This window comes from Cheilinus undulatus, linkage group 1 (assembly GCF_018320785.1).
Source record: "Cheilinus undulatus linkage group 1, ASM1832078v1, whole genome shotgun sequence".
Lineage (NCBI taxonomy): Eukaryota > Metazoa > Chordata > Actinopteri > Labriformes > Labridae > Cheilinus > Cheilinus undulatus.
This window is the reverse complement of record NC_054865.1, coordinates 30,517,279-30,535,105: the sequence shown is the minus strand read 5'-3', so window position 1 is coordinate 30,535,105 and position 17,827 is coordinate 30,517,279. Positions and strand designations below refer to the sequence as shown.

The following is a 17,827-nucleotide window of genomic DNA, read 5'->3' as shown; positions in this document are numbered from 1 at the left end:
CACATATCCTTGGCTCGTTGCTTATTTAAGTCCTACTTGCTTAAAAGGGCCATGATTTATTTTCATTAATTTAGACACTGAGTTCATTCTGCTGGCAGTTTCAGTAGCTGTCACCTTCCTCCCTTGAACCATCCATTTGTCCATCTCTTTATAGACCCCCCCCCCCCTTGACAATTTGTGGCTTCATAGTTCACACTCCTTGTGGCAATACAAAAGGTCAAGAAAATAAAAGAACAAATCAAAATACAGCCTATGTCCATTTAGCTTGGTCTTTACAGTGGATTGTCGCTTGAACACAAAGGCTAGTGAGAAGCCTGAAACATCTGCACCTTGTCCAGCACAGACGTTAGAAAGTTCCATTTTTTTCCATCTCTTGTCAATCTTTTTTTTTTTTTTTCATCTTCCAAAACAGTCTGTTCATAGCTGTCGGAGAGTGCGGTGTCTTTTACATCATGATGAGCAAGATATCCAGTGGCTGATACCTCAGAATCCAAGAGAAAGAGACTTGTTGGGGCAGATGAATACCCCCCCCCCTCCCTCCCCCTTTTCTCCTCCTGTCACCCCTCCGTTTCGGTAAGACTTCAAGTATTTTCTTTAAACGACAGCAAAAGTTAGCAAATCTACATTTTTTTCTAGACTACTATTCTACAACCTGGTGCTAAATCAGCATCCAGAGCAAAAGTTCAGCCCCTATACTACGATTCCATGTCTTTTTTTATACATTATTTCCATGTTCTTTTATTCGTACTTACAGTAGGCCACTGGATATTGATTTAATGATTTTTTGACTAAGAGTAAATTGTAATACTTGCAGCTACAAGGTATGAGTTTTTAAATATATATTTATATATTTATATATTTATAATCTTTTAAAAAGCGTTTAGTCCTTTGGTCCCTATTTCCTAAGGAATGATGCATGTAAATTATCCTGGATTCTCCTCTTCTCTCCTCTTCCTCCTCTTCTTCATGTCTTCTTCTCATTTTCTTCTTTGATCCAGAGCTTGCCCTGTCACAGAGCACAACACCTGTGTAGGCACAAAAAACCAAAATGGCAGCAGGCTGGTGTGTGTGTTTGTGTGTATGTGTTTGTTTGCACACGCATGTGTTTGCTTCAGTACTTGAGTTGGCATTTGCACGTATTTATACATGTACAAAGTTGTTTTTTTTTTTTTTTTTTTTCCTTTTTTCAGTTTTTTTCTTCAAGTGTGGCTTCCTTAAATGTTGTATGTTTGCTTCATTATCTTTGTATGTTTAACTATATCCTGTGTCGGTATGCATGCTTTGAGCATAATGAGTCTATAAAGGTTTTTTTTCCCCCGTCATGTCTAAAAAACAGCAGCAAAAAGTTGGTCTCTGCAAAAAATCTTCTTCCACAGACGCCAAAGCAAAACAGGGAAAAAAGAGGCATTTGCGAAGAAAAAAAAATCTGGAAAAATAAAATTAAATAAAAAGGAACATCAACTCTGGGATCCCTCTCTCTCAGTCACCCAATCTTTCAGCGGGTTTCCAGCAGGATCAAGGGACCACCCTTCCTTCATGATATGTAGCAGAGCAAGAAGTCTTTGTACTTTTACTGCACTTGTGGAAATAAGGTGTTGTGGCCCTTCATCCTGTGACAGAGAGAGAGAGAGAGAGAGAGAGAGAGAGAGAGATGGGGAAAAAAGGGGATTCAGTGAGGCTGAGGCAAACATGCTTAGGGTTGCTGGCTCCTGGTTATCACACAAACTGACAGGCACAGCCAACAGCATGAGAAACAGACGGGGAGAAGGAAAAAAATGAGGAGTGTGTCAATCAAAAACCAGAAATAAGTGGGCTAGAGGTGGGGTGGGAGATTTGTGTTTTAACCATATGGAACAGACATCTACACTGTGACAGCACTAATCCAAGGATAGGCCCTAATTTAAACTGACTACCTCTCAACAGCTGAATCCTGCTTCACCTTATTTTTTATACTTAATTACAAACATACCAAAAGGAACAAGACAGAAACACAAAGAAAACAAGACAAGTGAGTGTATGAGTGGGATAATGGTTTAATGATTATGACAGAAAACTGATGAGAAAATAATAACATATCAAAAAAATTGCCTGTAATTAGGATCTAAGTAAAAAAAACAACCTCTCCCCCTGCTTTTGTGTTGCCTTAAAATGCTGCACTGTCACTAAATGTGGCCACGCCGGCAAGCTTTCGGATATAAAAGATCTAGTTTACAGCCTATCATCCTTAATATGTTGTGAGCTATGATGTCGGTGAAGAAAGGCTTGGAAATCACAGTAAATCACTCTCCGGGAGCGAACATGAAAGGGTCTGACTTTGTGACGGGAACGCGCGCCCAGACACTCTTTGTTCTTCCTTTCCATTCCTGTAAATGAGCTTGTTACCATCTCATAATAGATCTGCTTTCTAGATGTGCGAGCGGAGATTCTTCCCTCTTTTATATGTGTGCCAAAGCGAGCCGAGCCATTAGCGGCATAAAGCACTAAGAGTCCCGATTACAGATGCCCTCTTTTATAAGCCACTAGCGATTCTCTTTCTATATGCATCTACCACAGAGCAGAAAAACACACAGCAGCTTTAAAATAGATCAGTTTTTTGCCAAGTAAACAGCTCTTTTTGAAACATCAGAACCACCCCCCAACTTTTTCAGATAATAAAGATTTTTTTCCCAAGATGTCTGTCCCACTATTACTTCCCCATCTACTTAGATGGCTTTATAAAGGACACCTGCCAGTTTAGAGGCATATTTGATGCCAGAAAAGACACTATCCCTCGCGGCTTGTGTGGCTAGACACCCCTTGAGTTCATTGGAGAGACTACGGGAGGGAGAGCCGCCTGCAGGGCCTCTGAAAGAATAAGGAAGGAAGAAGCTCGATGAAAACAACTTAACTCTTATCAGGACTTGGCCTGGAGGGATAGAGACAAACTCACTTGCAAAGAAAGGACCTTTTTCACCGTGAATCTGTTTGCTGCCATTTCTTTAAGAAATGGTCATTTTACATGTAAGGAGCAAAACTGAAAAACTGTGTTAAACTCAATCACTGCAGGGGCTAAATTTTGGCATGACTTGGGAGCCTAACGGGGTCAACATTTCGCCATAAACTGTCAACCTCATTTTAATCAGTAATGAATTATGGGGACTTAGCACTGATGGTAATGATTTTGAGGTTTAAAAAAGTCAAAATCAAGTTTCAAGGCTGGAAATCTGTGATACAAAATCAGACTTACTAGTTCAAAAGGATGAAACATAAAAACTAAATGTTAAAATAATGTTTTTAAAAGGCACATACATGAGATAAAAGTTAAAATTATTAGTTTAAAGGGTGAAAATGTGACTTTAATTTAAATTATGAGTCTAATAAGAAAATATATGGGATTAAAAGGTTGATAATATTCAAAATTATGAGTTTTAAAGGTCAAAATATGACTTAATATTTAAAATTGTGAATCTAAAAGATCAAAATATGAGAAAAAAATCAAAATTATAATTTTAAAAGGTAATATGAAACAAAAAGTCAGAATCATAAGTTTAAGTCATACTTGTGAGAGGCAAAATCGAAAATGTAAAATAAAAACAAATTTATTCATTTTCCTACATTCCTGACTTTTTATGTAATTTTTTTACTCTTTACTTTTTTAATTCTTATGACTCAACAAGGATATATTAAATCATCAAGGTCAACTTTACAATTTTATACCAGAGGAAATCTGCAGACTCATAATGGTTGGCCAGTAATAATAAAAATATCATATGAACTTGCAGGTCGGTAATGATGTACCACGGGCAGGATCTGGCCCCCCAGGCCTGGAGTGTGACACCCCTGTGATACAGTATACCTAACAAGCAAGGCATCCTGGGTATTTATATTTAGTCCTAACATGCATTCAGCATATATGCCGATGCATATAGTATGGAGGACAGGTTGTGGCCATGTGGGTCTACAGCTCTGCCTGCAGCTCTGCTATCGCAGTGTAATTGGTTTGCACCCTCATAAATAAATAAATGGGAAGTGATTCTCATGTTGGGCAAACAAAACAATCTTGCAGAAGTACTCCCTGTGAAGATGGAATCAGGGGAGAAGTGGAGTGTCAACATTTGCCTGTGCTCTCTGCATGAAGCCTGGAGATTTAATTGGCTACACAAACACAGGGTCATCTCGGCCATCTCTCCACTAAACAGCTGTCGATCGGAGGGGGGAGAAAAAGGTCCTTTTTTGCAAAGATTCAGCCCTTCATTAGAAATCATAGTTTGCTGGAAAACAGTGTTGATGTGAATGTGAAGAAGTAGAGAGGTAGAAAATACAGTACACCCATACACATAAGAGAAATAACAACACAAGGGCACACGGTACAATAGCACAAAGGGTTAAAGGCCACTTCCAGTTATAATCCACCAACCAGTCAGTTACATTATGTACAACAGGTACCAGCCAAGGAAGGCATCGTTTTACTGCACTCCACAGACTGCCAATATACAATAAACAGTATATGTATATAAAAAAGGAGGGCAGAGTATAAAGAGATAGAGTTCAGAAATATCAATCAACGCCACGTCATGCAACGCAGTCACAGTCCCACCACATGACGTCATCCAAAAGAAAATGACACCATGGGATCAACTTACAGCTGTGGGAACTTGGCCCCTGACAGGTGTGTGGTGGTGGGTGGGTTGGGTGTGGCTATAGCGGAGAATAGGCCACCTCACACTGTGACTGGCCGTGTCAGGTTGGCAGGTTGGTGGGGGGGTGCAAAAGAAGGAAAGAAAGAGTAGGATTTCCTTTTTGTTCTCCTTAAGTTAGAATTCAAAGCACCCTTTTCATATTTGTTCCACACTCTCGCTTATTGTGCCTGACAAATCAAATGATGTTATTATGCTTATTACCATAAAAAAACTGGAGAAAAGAAATGACAAGTAAAACAGAAATAACACAACAATCAACAAAGCACAAAAAGGTGTTTTTTTCCTGCCTCAGAGTGGTGGTGAAATCCTCTCCACCTGACAATATTTGCAGGTTTAAAGGTTGAATTGATGTTTTTGTATTCTCAAAGATAACCCTTAAGGCAAAAATGCATATTTCAGAAACTTGTCCTGTCTACAGTAATTGGATTTGCCTTGCATTGTTTGCTATATGGGTGGCCGTACAGTGAGCTTTTTTCCTTTTCTTTTTTTTTTTTTTTTTTTTTTTTTTTGCATTAAGTTTATCTTTAAGACACAGAACGCAATTTCCACTCACAGGGCTCCTGAGACCAGCAGGAGAGAATGCTGTCTGATCGTGTTTTTAATTCAGCTTCAAAGAAAAATTGTCAGTTTTATATGAAAGAAAGGGAACTCTGAAGCTATCAACATATTGAAGTTTTTTTTTTTTTTTTTTACCCAAGGAAAGCACACACTGAGGGAAAAAACATCATAATTCAAGTTTAATCAAAGTTTGCTATTCTTATAAAAGTAGTTGGATGTTGAAAATAAAACAGCGACTGTTGCACTTAATCCAGTCTTTTGCTCAATAATTCAGCTTCTGCAGAAATACACGAGGATAAGAAATTAGAAACAGAAATTGATTGTTGAAATTCTTCAAGTACAACTTGTTTTTATAAAATTCCTCCTAGTTTGAGAGAATCCATAAACCGAGAGCTGGCCTCAGAAGCCCCACTTGTGTTTTTTTCCTCTAATGTTTTGATGGGATTGGTATTGGTTTTGGTCTATTGGTTGCCCTTAACTCAACAACAGAAATGGTGTAATAGCAAAAGAAAAACACAGAGATGGATTGAACCAGACTAGAGACTGTGGAAAAAACAAACATCACATACACACGCACAGAAAAATGGCAATGTTATTGTGGGAAATGCCTTTGCTTCAAGATATTCTCAGTACCTCTCAATGACTGTCATTTCCTTCAGTACTGTTGCAGGATATTGTTTCATTTATCCATCACTGATGTGCTAAATAACCCCCCCTTCCCCCAGTCTTTCTTGGGGTGTCGGCTTTGAAAGCCTCCCTTCAATTAGCAGGACACGGCTCTATTCAAATGCTATCATGAAAGGGATAAAGGGAGCATCTATCATTTGCACTGCACACCACCTTCCATTAATGTCATCTTGTGGCTTTTAAGGAGTCAATTTTAAAACAAACAAATGGTATTACCATGCTTTTATTTATGGACGAATGTAATCCAGGCTTATGTTATTGTAATGAAATGTTGCCCAGCCAATTGGGCGAGGAGAGCATGCATCTATATTATTTTGCAGTGGCAGCTGCACTTTGTAACAGATGGAAGATGATTCTTTGAATCAAGCCTGACACTGTGAAACAAGCTCTTACTGAAGGATGGGGCCACTTTAGCTAAACCGTCTTTACATTGTTTTTTTATTAAGGCTCTGAGTGAAAAAAACAGACAGTGTTGGCATTTGAAGATTTGCTGTAGCAGATATACACACATTTAAGAGGCAACATCCAAAAGAAAGATCTCATATTATCTACATTTTGTAAATAAAAACTTGATATAAACAGTACTTATATATAGTAAAATAAGCAGATAGTTCACAATTAGATGGATAGGACTGGCTTCAGCAGCCTTTGCTTACACCCTTTTTACTAGTATGATGATTCTGTTTCTTATGATACAACACATTTATATATGAACATATACTATGTTTTTGAACCTTGTTACTGGTGCCATACAAATAGCATTATTATTTTAAATTGGCATGATTATGGGTTAAATATTTATTATTGCTATTATCATAATAGCTCTTAACACTGTAGTTTTTTGCTATATTGATTTATTGCATTGCATATAAACCTTACAAAGCAGATGGATATGCCCCTTTCTGTGTTTCTCACTGGCAAATCCATCTTGCAAAGCTCCCATCTGAACTGTTTGGGCCCAGTTAGAAAGTGACAGGACCAATCAGCGTCGAGGGGCAGTACTTTCAGGCACGGCAGAATCGTGACATATCTAAGCAGCGAGAAGAGGCGTGGATGCTGCTCAAGCGCCAGTTTGATCAGAACTTGACAACATTTCTTCGTTACATACATCGAGAGCAAAACAATTCAAAGTCGTATTCTTTATATCTGTAAACACAAGGCCAATAAAGCTGGTTTTAGATTCTGACATATATCTCTTAAAATGAACATAAACAAATGTCCATGTTTTTCAGGACTGATTAAAATAACAAAATTAAGCCATGCCTGTGTGTAGTTTTTATCATTTAGGCGACCTGCAAACAAAGGTCAGTAAAAATACAAAAATGGACAATGACTGCTTTGCTTGCGAGAACATTTTTAAAGCATCACTTGATCTTAACAAAATGGTGCTCACTGGGATTGGTGCTGTTCTCTGTCATAACACAAGCCACTGCAGCTGGTAGTGTACTAAGTGCTTTTCCATTAAGCATCTTTGTGTTTATTTATTTCTGTGAGCATTGGCTTTTCTTTGATATATACTGCATTTGTCTTTCCTGCTTGTAAGTGGACATGTTAAAAACTATAAATCCACCCTATACTACATACATCCCCCCAATTTACAAAGATTATATATGTTCTGGCCCTTTGCCTTTTTTGGACAGGAGAGCTGAGGAGAGACAGGAGAGCAGAGTAAGACATGCATCAAACAGTGCCAGGATTGGGACTGGAACCTGCTTCCAGTGCGTTAAGGCCAGCGGTCTCTGTATTCATAGCTTTCACGTCACGTCACATGCTCATGAAACTGCCCCCTGCTAGGTAAGAACTGTTTCCTCCTGCTGTACACTACAGAGAAGTTGATGGTCTTTGTTGTCATAGATGTGTTTAAGCCTTTTTTTTTTTTAATCAAAGAAAGCTGTTGTTCGACTGGATGTACAAACTGATGAGGAGCAAAGCCTAAGGAAAACCCAGAGAAGAGTTAATAGTGGGTTGATGCTGTTAGATCTCTGCTGTCTCTGTAGGTTACAATAAACCAGGGATGTTACTAGGATTGAAGGACAGGGAAGGCTTAGCCCTAAGGGTCACATGCCGAAATGATTTATTCACACCTTAAAAGTCTTCTTTAATCAATTTTATTTTTAGTTGTAGAGCAGTTATCAGGACCTGCTATCTGGCTCACTCTCTTTTCTTTGCCTGCCCTCCTTCGAAGACCTTTGCCTACAGGAGGCCCTCCTGGTTTTAACAGCTAGTCTAAGCTAGTTTATGAGTTGGTATTTAAAGGTTTGTTGGGCTGAGTCCATGGAAAATATGTTGAACAACATACCCATTAGCATATCTAGTGTAAGTATAAATGTGTTTCATTTTATCCTAAAATGTATAGTTCCATATTTCCTCTCTTCCTTCTCTCAGGCTGTTCATGCTTTCCAAATAAAACATGTTTATTTCTGCCTGCCACTGGTTTTCTCGATGTGTCTGAAGACAGTCTATATTGATGGTACTTAACCTTATTCTACACAACTGCCACATGATCTTAAAAATATTTTTTCTTATATTTTAGGGTTGGCTTCAGCCCCTCAAAAAAGGCCTAATGACATCTATGCAATCAACATTAGCACTGTACAGACCTCTACTGATCGCGACAAACATGGCCGCCTTTAACTTACTGTGCTTGAAGAATGAGAGACAGGTAACAGTAATCCTCATACTATCGGTACCTATACTGTGGACTAGCTGAACTTAGCTAATTAGCACTCACCTATGCTTTGATCTTGAAATGTCTTACCCTTCACTTCCCAAATGACAACATTATTGACCTGAACACACCAAAAATCCATCATTGCATTTGTAGAATTTATGCTTGCAGAGGTTGCAAAGAGACAGATTCTTATCCTCTGTAGATACAGAACATAAACCTCACCGAAACCGAAACTAATTTCTGGCTCCAACTTTTCTTACTACATTAATTTAAATATTCTTGGTGCTGTATAAGGGACAAAACTGAAAAAAGTGTACAGTTTAAATTAATATCTCACTTTTTCTTTGGTTGTCAGGTGCTGCAGCACCACATAGTGTTCAGTAGTAGCTGCCATTGCTGCTTTTTCCCCCCTCCAGGTCTCAGCAGGGTCATGTGACTGAAAGCTATGAATACAGGCCCCTGCTCTAACAACTGAGCCAAACTGGCACCCCAAATATAACATCGTGAAAGGTCAAACAGGGAGGACCTCTAGGTTTTGCTCATAAACTGACAGAAGCCCTACTTTAGGGAACAAATGACATCTTTTTTATGAATTTGTGGCTTAACAAAACACATTGATTCCCGATGCCTGCCTCTGTGTACCGGTGATTATGCTAAGCTGAGTATTGATGATGTCATCTATTTACACTGGAGTATCCTGCAGGTACAAATTAAACCTTAAACCACAGAGGAAGCCAAAAATTTCAGGGGAGTAAGGAAACCTAAAGAGGCTGATGCTGTCCAAGTGAGAAACTACCTGCCCTGACACTTTCACAGATAATTTGTTAAAAGGAAGCACTATGACCTAAAGAAGTACACATTTTAATGTCACACTGGGGCTCAAGAAGACAAAGGCAGATAATGAGTGCAAAATTAGACTTTTTAGTGTATTCCCTTGCTGATGAAATGTATTAATAAGCTGGCATTTGTAATTTTATTAGTCTACAGATGATTATGCAAATTTAAAAGATTACTTTTTATGCAATTGATGATTTTTTTTGATGATATCAATTTTCCTCTGTGCTCATCTCAGCCTGCTCTGATCACCCCTGAAATGAAAAGCACTTCCTACTAATCTGAGTTTTACATTAAATATTCATACAAAGCTTCACAAATTACATTTAATTTGATTTTTTTTGTTCTTAGTCATTAATGGTTGATTACATGTCTGATTTTTCTGTTAATTTTCTTAACTCCATGCCTATACTTTAATTTTAGGTTTATTTTAATTAAAGGTCAAATCAGATCTCAAGGAGATGATTTAATCTAACAGATTTAGGTTTTAGATGTCATTTAACATGTTTACATAATGGCACACTGTCGTTTTCTACAGCATCATGAGTGAAACTGCCCCATTAAAGCAGACAGTTTGGTTTAAAACAAGCATGACATGACACAGATTAATGGCATGGGTGTTACTCTACCTGGGTATGGACAGCAGACGAGTCAGTAAGGTCGGTTGGCATCCTTTGGCCGCTTTAGTTGCACCTTCAGCCTCTTCATGCCTATCTGAAAGCCGTTCATGGCCTGGATGGCGGCTTGAGCGCTGGATGGGTTATCGAAACTCACAAAGCCTGAGACGGGAACATACAACGGAGGAAAGAGAGAGGGATGGAGTCAGAGAAAAGTGGGAGAAAAAAGGAACAACAGAGCAAGAGAGGGAGAAGGAAGGGTTGAGATGAGAGAGAAACAGAAAGAAGAAAGAGACAGGCAGAACAGATGGGAAAGATGAAAGGGGGAGAAGAAGACCCTATTTAACTCCCAACAATGACACAACAATAGCTCTTTGTTTTCTCTTTTCAGCAGATTAATTGAAAATCTTTGAATTAAAGAGATTACATAAACCACCACAAAGGCTAATAACACAGATATTAAAAATCAAATGGGGGAAGGGCTGTTAGAAAGTACGGGTTTGACTTGAAGAGAGAACAAAAAAAAAACATGAAAAGGTGTGGAAAGATTAGAGAGAGGAAGGATCTCATGCTGTGTGTGGATTTTTTACAGCAGAGCGGCGTGTGTAAATGTTACCTGAGCCATCCTAGAGTGACAGGGCTGTGTGTGACTGAGCCTGTATCCGAGTAAAGACTAAAGGTCGTGGGGGTCGAAACGAGATGCTAGCAGCAAGGTGCGTACAACGGAGACGCCTGCTGCTCTGAGTTATCACCTGGGTGTCGAGGCGGAATGAGCCCAAAGCTTTCCACACCAGGACTCCTTGCCTGCTCTTATCAGACACCTCTGTGATTGACGGCCCGAATTTTCCACCTGCCAGCTGATTTGATCACACCGCTATGGGTCCAATTTAATTTGGGGGGAGAGGGCAGGCTTTTGTCAGTGCGGGTGAGATAAGGCTGCTGCTTTTACAAACCCTTTAAACAAACTGAGCAGGGAAGGGCCTGTCAGTTGGCAGTGATCCCCCCCTCATAATCCCACAAACACACACACCATACCTCACATTTACATTCCCGTATAGCAAACTGCTGATATGATTTCAGGGGTCAGAATACAGAAGCAGAGGACACACTTCACATATATTAAAATAATCTAAAGGCAGGAAAAGAAATCGCACACATTTTCAGTTTCAGCTGTTTTTCTGGAGACAAAATAACTGGCTGATGTTTCATTTCTTTGTTGTAGGACTGAGTGTGCGGTTGGAGTGTGCGCTGCTGTGTGACTGAATACCCTGAACACTACTGGTGTTTGATGTATGGCTCTTACTGCAGCCATCCATATCAGCAAAACGCCTCTTCTCACTTATGCATTTTTAATAAAAACACACACAAAGTTGCAAACATTATCAGGGTGACGAGGAAAATGCAACTGAGCAGCTGAGTGTGCCTCAGTAAACTCATACAAGAGTTACTTTGGAGGGATCCTGTGCTTCAGTACTGTCTAGTATTTAGGTGTGGCTGTATCGTGCAGAGGTAATGGTTTACTGTTCAAATACCCCCCTCTAAAAACAGAAAGACAGGCTTTTCATGTCCTCCACATACAAACTATTATGCACCATAAGTACATCTTTTTACAAGGACACGCATAAACTTAAATCTTATTCATGTTCTCTGCTGACTCTTCAAACTTTAAAGCTACATTCTCAATGCAGATGTATTATGTATGTCATTCTTGAGTGTCACCTAAGTGCAGAGAATCTGTCTCAAGTGACTGAAGTAAAAAAACACCTGTGTCTGGAAGGTCCAGCCACTGGTTAATTAGTATTCTTGGCTACCACTGCAACATGAAGACAAAAGAACACTCCAAGCAATTCAAAGAAAATGTATGGATACAAAAAAACAAAAACAAAAAAACAACAACAACAAAAAAAAAAAAAAAGGCACTGAACTTTCCTCTTCCTTGGAAGTAATATGACATGGCTTGACTAGAGTTTGCCAGAAGGCATGTGTCAGACTCCATGGTTAAGGTGGAGAAAATGCTTTGATTTATTGAGACCAAAATGGTGCTTTTTGACAAGACACTTTGTTTGGCAGACACCAAACATTGCTCATCTCTACAAACACACCATCCCCACTGTGAAGCATGGTGGTGGCAGCATCATGCTGTGGGGATGCTTCTTGGCTTTGCAGTGCCACATATGTCTCACCTGTTGGTAGAACATTTTTCCTTGCAGCCGATGAATAATTTTACTTAAATGTGAGGGTATGATGGGAGGCTCCTTTTGATATAAAAGAAGTAGAGGAAGCAATATGTGTGTTTGTGTGAAGTCAATCAGTGCTACATCTGTAATGTACACATTAGCTGTATACTTGTCATGACAAGTGTTTGTGTTTTAAACAGCTGAACTTGTCTTTTTCTTTGTTGTCAGTTTTGAATGGCACGGCTTTCCTTGCCGTCACAGTAACAATTTCAGCAAGTAAAGACCAATTAATTCATTTGAAATTGTCATGCATGGCACTGCACAGCCAATCAAATCCATTTCATGGATCAGGCAGTGCAAGTGAAGACAAAGGAACTAGCAGCCATGAAAGTAAAACAAAGCACACACTTTGATGCACAGTAAGCCTACAGGATGAGATGTTTCATCATTAAAACGAAGAGCAGTTAAATAAACACCAAACACAACCTCTGAAGTTGCCTTTTACTGTAAGTACCCACACACTGCTGATTTCACTCTCTCCTTATTGGGAACAGCTCTGCAAAAAGAAACTGACTAACATAGCTAGGCAGCTACCATTCATCAATGATCATCTTGGTAGAAACCAAGCAGCAACCTCCGGTCCTGAAAAATGAAGCCAATGCGGAAGTGCAAAAAATTGCATTGACAGATAGCTCGACAGGCAGAAGCTGCGTTTCTGTCAACCAGAATGCTAGCTAGCTAGCTGACAGGAAGTCACGCTTAGTGGGTGGGCTTCAAGAGCTGTTTGAGTCCACCTATTGTAAGCAAACGGCTGACGTCACTCGGGGTTCGTCCAATTCTTTCTACAGTCTATGACAGAAACAAACACCCACAGTTCACTGGATTCAAACCTGCTCTGAGTGAGACAGCTGCATGAAACTGAACTAATACAGGCATGAAAAAAAACACTGCTGGTTATCTTCTTTCATTTAGAATGAAAAAATGTATGCATTAAATAGGCAAAGAGATTAATGAGGGATGAGACAGAGGTAAATCTTTTAGAACTTTAGAGACACAGGCGTTAAGAGAACAAGGTGTGCATCATCTCCTTCAGCTACTCTCGACCTATGTTGGCTATTGTTTTAAGAGAAGACATGACTTTCAAGATAATTAAGAAAAATAAGATTTTTTTTTTTTTTTACTATTCGTACTATTGTCCTTTATAATGTGTGAGTTTCATCAACTTATCATGGTTAGTAAGGGTTGTAGGGACATTAGTTTGGGACCAAAAGAGATATAAAAACTGCATTTTGTGAGTTCGGGGGGGAAACAGGACATTTGAGACTCTCTGGGCAACTGCTGATTGGTCAGATGGTGTAATGTCACTTTCCATGACGTTGACTGCTCTCCATGATTGGCTGGGAAAAATCCTTCTGGTTTGACTATTTCACAAAGTGGGGGGAGGCCACGAAGGAAGTCAACCAAAGTGACCATATATTGTTCCTTGCTTCCTTCCCCCTAAAAGGTTAACTGCTAGAGGATGCTTGTCAAATTTTTGAGGTTAATTCTACCTGTTTAAATGTGTTTGGTTTATATGGTTGGCTTTGATGCTGTTGTATTTCGGGGGACTCTCTCAAAGAACACATTTTGCATTTCTATGTTCAAGGTCAATTAGAGGTTGATTAAAATCTAGGTGATCAATTAAAGTGGCTTAGTAGACAGAAGCTGTCTTGACAATAAATACATTTGAAAGTTTTAATACATTCCTATACCCTGTAAAAATGAATATTGGGCCAACATAAAATAGGTAAGTACCAGATTTTGCAGCTTTAAGTTTGAGCGGCCCTAAATATGCAATTTAGCTGATGAACATAACATGCTCATAGCTGAAAAATGTCAAGTTGGCAGAAAATGTTCCCAGATAAAATATTTATTTCAGGCAGCCTAACTAAAGATAGCTGTGCCAGCTATTTAAGTTGGACCCCCAGAAGATGTTGGCTCAACTTACACCTCTATGTTCATTTGGTAAATGGCATACATAATTAAATAAACCCATTATAATGTGTTGTATCAACTAGTTTGGTTATCAAAAGTGCACCCAATAATTCAAAGTTTGTTCACTCCCTTCAAAATATATATTTTTTAAGTGTATCTATTCTGAATACAATAGCATCTTTAAATTTGATCTAAAATATGTTTGTGCTCTAATTGTCATTTTGCTTACTGGTGGCTGTGTTAAAATAAATGATGGAATAATGACTCTATAAACAGCAAATATATACTGCATAGGCCTACAGATGAGTGCTGAAAGAAACACGCTGAAAGAAACATGCAAGTACATTTTTCCCTGATGTGAAAGAGGAAGAAGAAAAAGAAAACTACATAAAACAAGCCACGTCAAAAAAAAGACATGCCCTTTTTTCAGGAGCCCTTTAGGTAAATTGCATCTCCTGGTGTATATTTTTACTCTCATATCTTAAAAGCAGTGGGTTTCCTATTATAGGTGTGCACGTGTGTCTGCGAGTGTGTCATTCTGCTCTCAGAAGACCTTTTGAAATTCATTTTCAAGCTAAATCCAGCTAATTCCACTTAACAAGGTAAGCTTTGATCACTTTTAAAAGTCAATACTGAGCGACTAAATGCAGAGGATTAAGACTAATGTCGTATCCATAGAGTCCCAGGTTAAATGAAACACAACCATATAGCCTCTCATTTGTAAATGTCTGTGGGGCGAGCACATGTGCATTAACACAGGCCGTGTCAACACCTGCGTCACTTATTTTTTCATATAATCTTAGTGTTTTAATTTGCTTAAAGGCATATATATTTACAAATCCCTTGGATTTTTCTTCATTTCTTTTTAAAAAACATTTAATATGCCATGTCATATATTCATACCATTTTATCACAGTGCAAATAAACCTATTAAACTAAACAGACATCTGTCTGAGCCGACAGTGATGTATCCCTCAAGATATACTCTTAATCCTACTCCAGAAATACATCCTTTATGAGAACATGCTTGGAGTGCTCCTCCAGTGACCTTTTTCATCTCATTCAAATTTTCCAGCGTCTCTGTAAACACTCCATCTCAAAGAGTGATGTCTGATTATCTCCTTTCAAATTCCCGAAATGTAGTTCACCTGTGCAGCAGAGATATCAGCCCATGTATGCACAGATGTTTTTTGTTGAGACCTACAAGAATGATTCTGCAGAGGCTAGGACTTTTCTGGCAATATTTCCTTCTAGCTTATTGATAATTTTATATTAAGAGTTAACATATTAAACTTTCAAATTCTGAGAAAGATGTTTTCTGTTAAACAGCCAGTCTGTAATGTCAACAGAATTGAAATGTTATTTATAAGTTGATACATTTTTTTTTTTTTTTTTTTTTAGAAAAACCTGAACAGACACAAATCAATACATTTCTACTCCATTCCCTGTAATGGTAAATAATTATTTTATTTAAACTTTAGACAAGATGTTAACTAATTTATGATTTTCAGTGATTTTCAGGACAATAAGCTGTGTTGTGCAAGTTTACCCTTAAAATGAGCTGCTCAAAGTTTATTTCCCACAGATGAAAATGAGCCACTCTATATTCATAGTTCATATCTATAGATCCGTAAACTAATGAACAGGTGAAAAACATCTGCATGCAGAGAAAAAAAGTGTGGTGGATAAAGAACAAGTTGGAGATCACACATAAAATAGCGTCATCTGTCATCTGATTTTTTTTTTTATTTGAACATAGAGTGCAAACAGCCCGTATGAATTTAAGATTACCTTTTGTAAAGAAAACTTGGCTGGTATATCAAGTTAAAGCTACTTGTCCCCAAAGCAAATTCAGAATAAAAGCATGGTGTGACAACTTGAGTGGTCTCATCACAGGAAAAAAAAATCTGGCTCTTACTTTGAAAGCACTCAGAAAATATATCATACTTTACATGTTAGTCTTGGGATGCATTCTAAATGCAGTGAAACATGTCTTTTTAAGGCTTTATTTTTCAAGTGCAGACAACTCTCTGAACCTCTCAGACTCTGAGCAATTATTCGCCATCTCTAGAACAAACTTGATCACGTTTTGCTCATGACTTGAATATTGAACTGTCAGAGAGCTCACGAAATATGAGTACGCATAATCAGTTCTTTAAGTGGAAAATAAACAAGTGTTGGTACTCAGCTTAATCACCTATTGTCAGTGTGTCAAACAATCAGAGAACCAGGTTAAATGCAAGCTTAGATGCAATACACAATATATTTTTGGCTATTTTATTCTACAAAGAAATGCCAAATGTCACACTTATTAACAAAAACATGAAAAATGGCATTAAAATTAACTGGATGTTTGTGGGGTACAATACCTGACATTTGATTATAGCTCCTCTGATAAGCTATTTCCCTTGCAAAGCAGATGAATACGCCAGTTTTTCAGCTCCTGTCTGAACTGTTTGGGCCTGGTTAAAAAGTGACAGGACAGGAGGGGCAGTACTTTTGGGAGCGGTGGAGTTGTGATGTATGCAAGCAGCAACAAGAGGCCGGTGCAGATATGGCGGAAGACATTAGCGTGGATGCTGCTCAAGCGCCAGTTTTATCAGATTAAAATCAGTATTCCACTTTTTCTCTTCCTGGTTTTCTATACTATCCACTGTCCTGTCCTCTTCAAATAAAGGCAAAAAGCCCAAAAATGAATCTAAAATTAAACTCTAATATTAAAATATTTAATAACAATATAAAAATGAAACATTACAACAAAGTTATACATATCTAAAAATAAACTGAATTAAGATCCTGAAATTCCTTATGCAGTGTTTGTGGGCTGCCTTTGCCACTGTACAACCAAACTTTTAGTTTTTGCTAATAAGCTACTTGATCTGGAGCAAAAAAACACTGACGTCATCCTTTTACCAAAGTAGATCATTCTTGCAAAGCCTCACTCACTTTCAAGTTGCATGGAGGGTGAAGAAAGTCTTGAAGGAAACAGAAATCTCCAGCAACACTTGTAGTTTAGAGAATAACTTTTTTAAAGCATTGCATTTTGGCTTGTAGCCTTCATGACCCAGAGATGACCTTGATAAAGAGTACAAGCTGAAACATGTCGATCTAATAAAGTTGTTCTCTAAACTAATAGTGTTGATGGAGATTTCTGTTTCCTTGCTCCTTTGACCAACAGCCTGAACATTAATTTGGAATATTGTTATTTTTGACATCTCATTTAGCGGCAGTACCAGCAGGAACAGGTGTTAGTGGAGCATCAGGCTCCTCAGCGGAGGAGCATGCTGCGTCCATTCTGTCCAGGAGAGGAGAACGTTTGAGAATTTTTACACAGCTATGAACACCATGGCACACAACTGAAGTGCGCTGTGCATCATAGCAATGCATCTAGATGCTATGATGCTATTATGAATCATCCATATAAGCTGTAAGCTGTGGAGAGGACAGAAGATAGAATGGAAACTGATGAGATGTCCAAATCCGCCAAAAAAAGACCTGGTAAGGTGTAAAATTTAGGAGTAGCAGTACTGGTGCACACCGGCCCAATTAAAGCACTGAGCATAATGAATGCAGTGTTCTGCTTTAGCTCAGTTGTTCCTAAACTTTTTCTGCTGTGCCGTCCTTTAGCAA

General features: G+C 38.5%; 1 protein-coding gene across 4 annotated transcripts in view; it reads right to left on the bottom strand.

Annotated features, from left to right (window-relative positions):
* Nucleotides 1–1,406: 1,406 nt before the first annotated feature.
* The window catches only part of celf6 (CUGBP Elav-like family member 6), a 221,342-nt gene continuing 204,921 nt past the window's right edge, over nt 1,407–17,827 (bottom strand). For all 4 annotated transcript variants that reach the window (XM_041786101.1, XM_041786108.1, XM_041786123.1 and 1 more), the window contains 2 exons: nt 10,059–10,208; nt 1,407–1,610 (listed from right to left, as the gene is read on the bottom strand). In XM_041786101.1, coding sequence (XP_041642035.1) covers nt 10,081–10,208 — 128 coding nt within the window. In that variant the 3' untranslated portion in view covers nt 1,407–1,610; nt 10,059–10,080. The remainder of the gene's footprint in view (nt 1,611–10,058; nt 10,209–17,827) is intronic.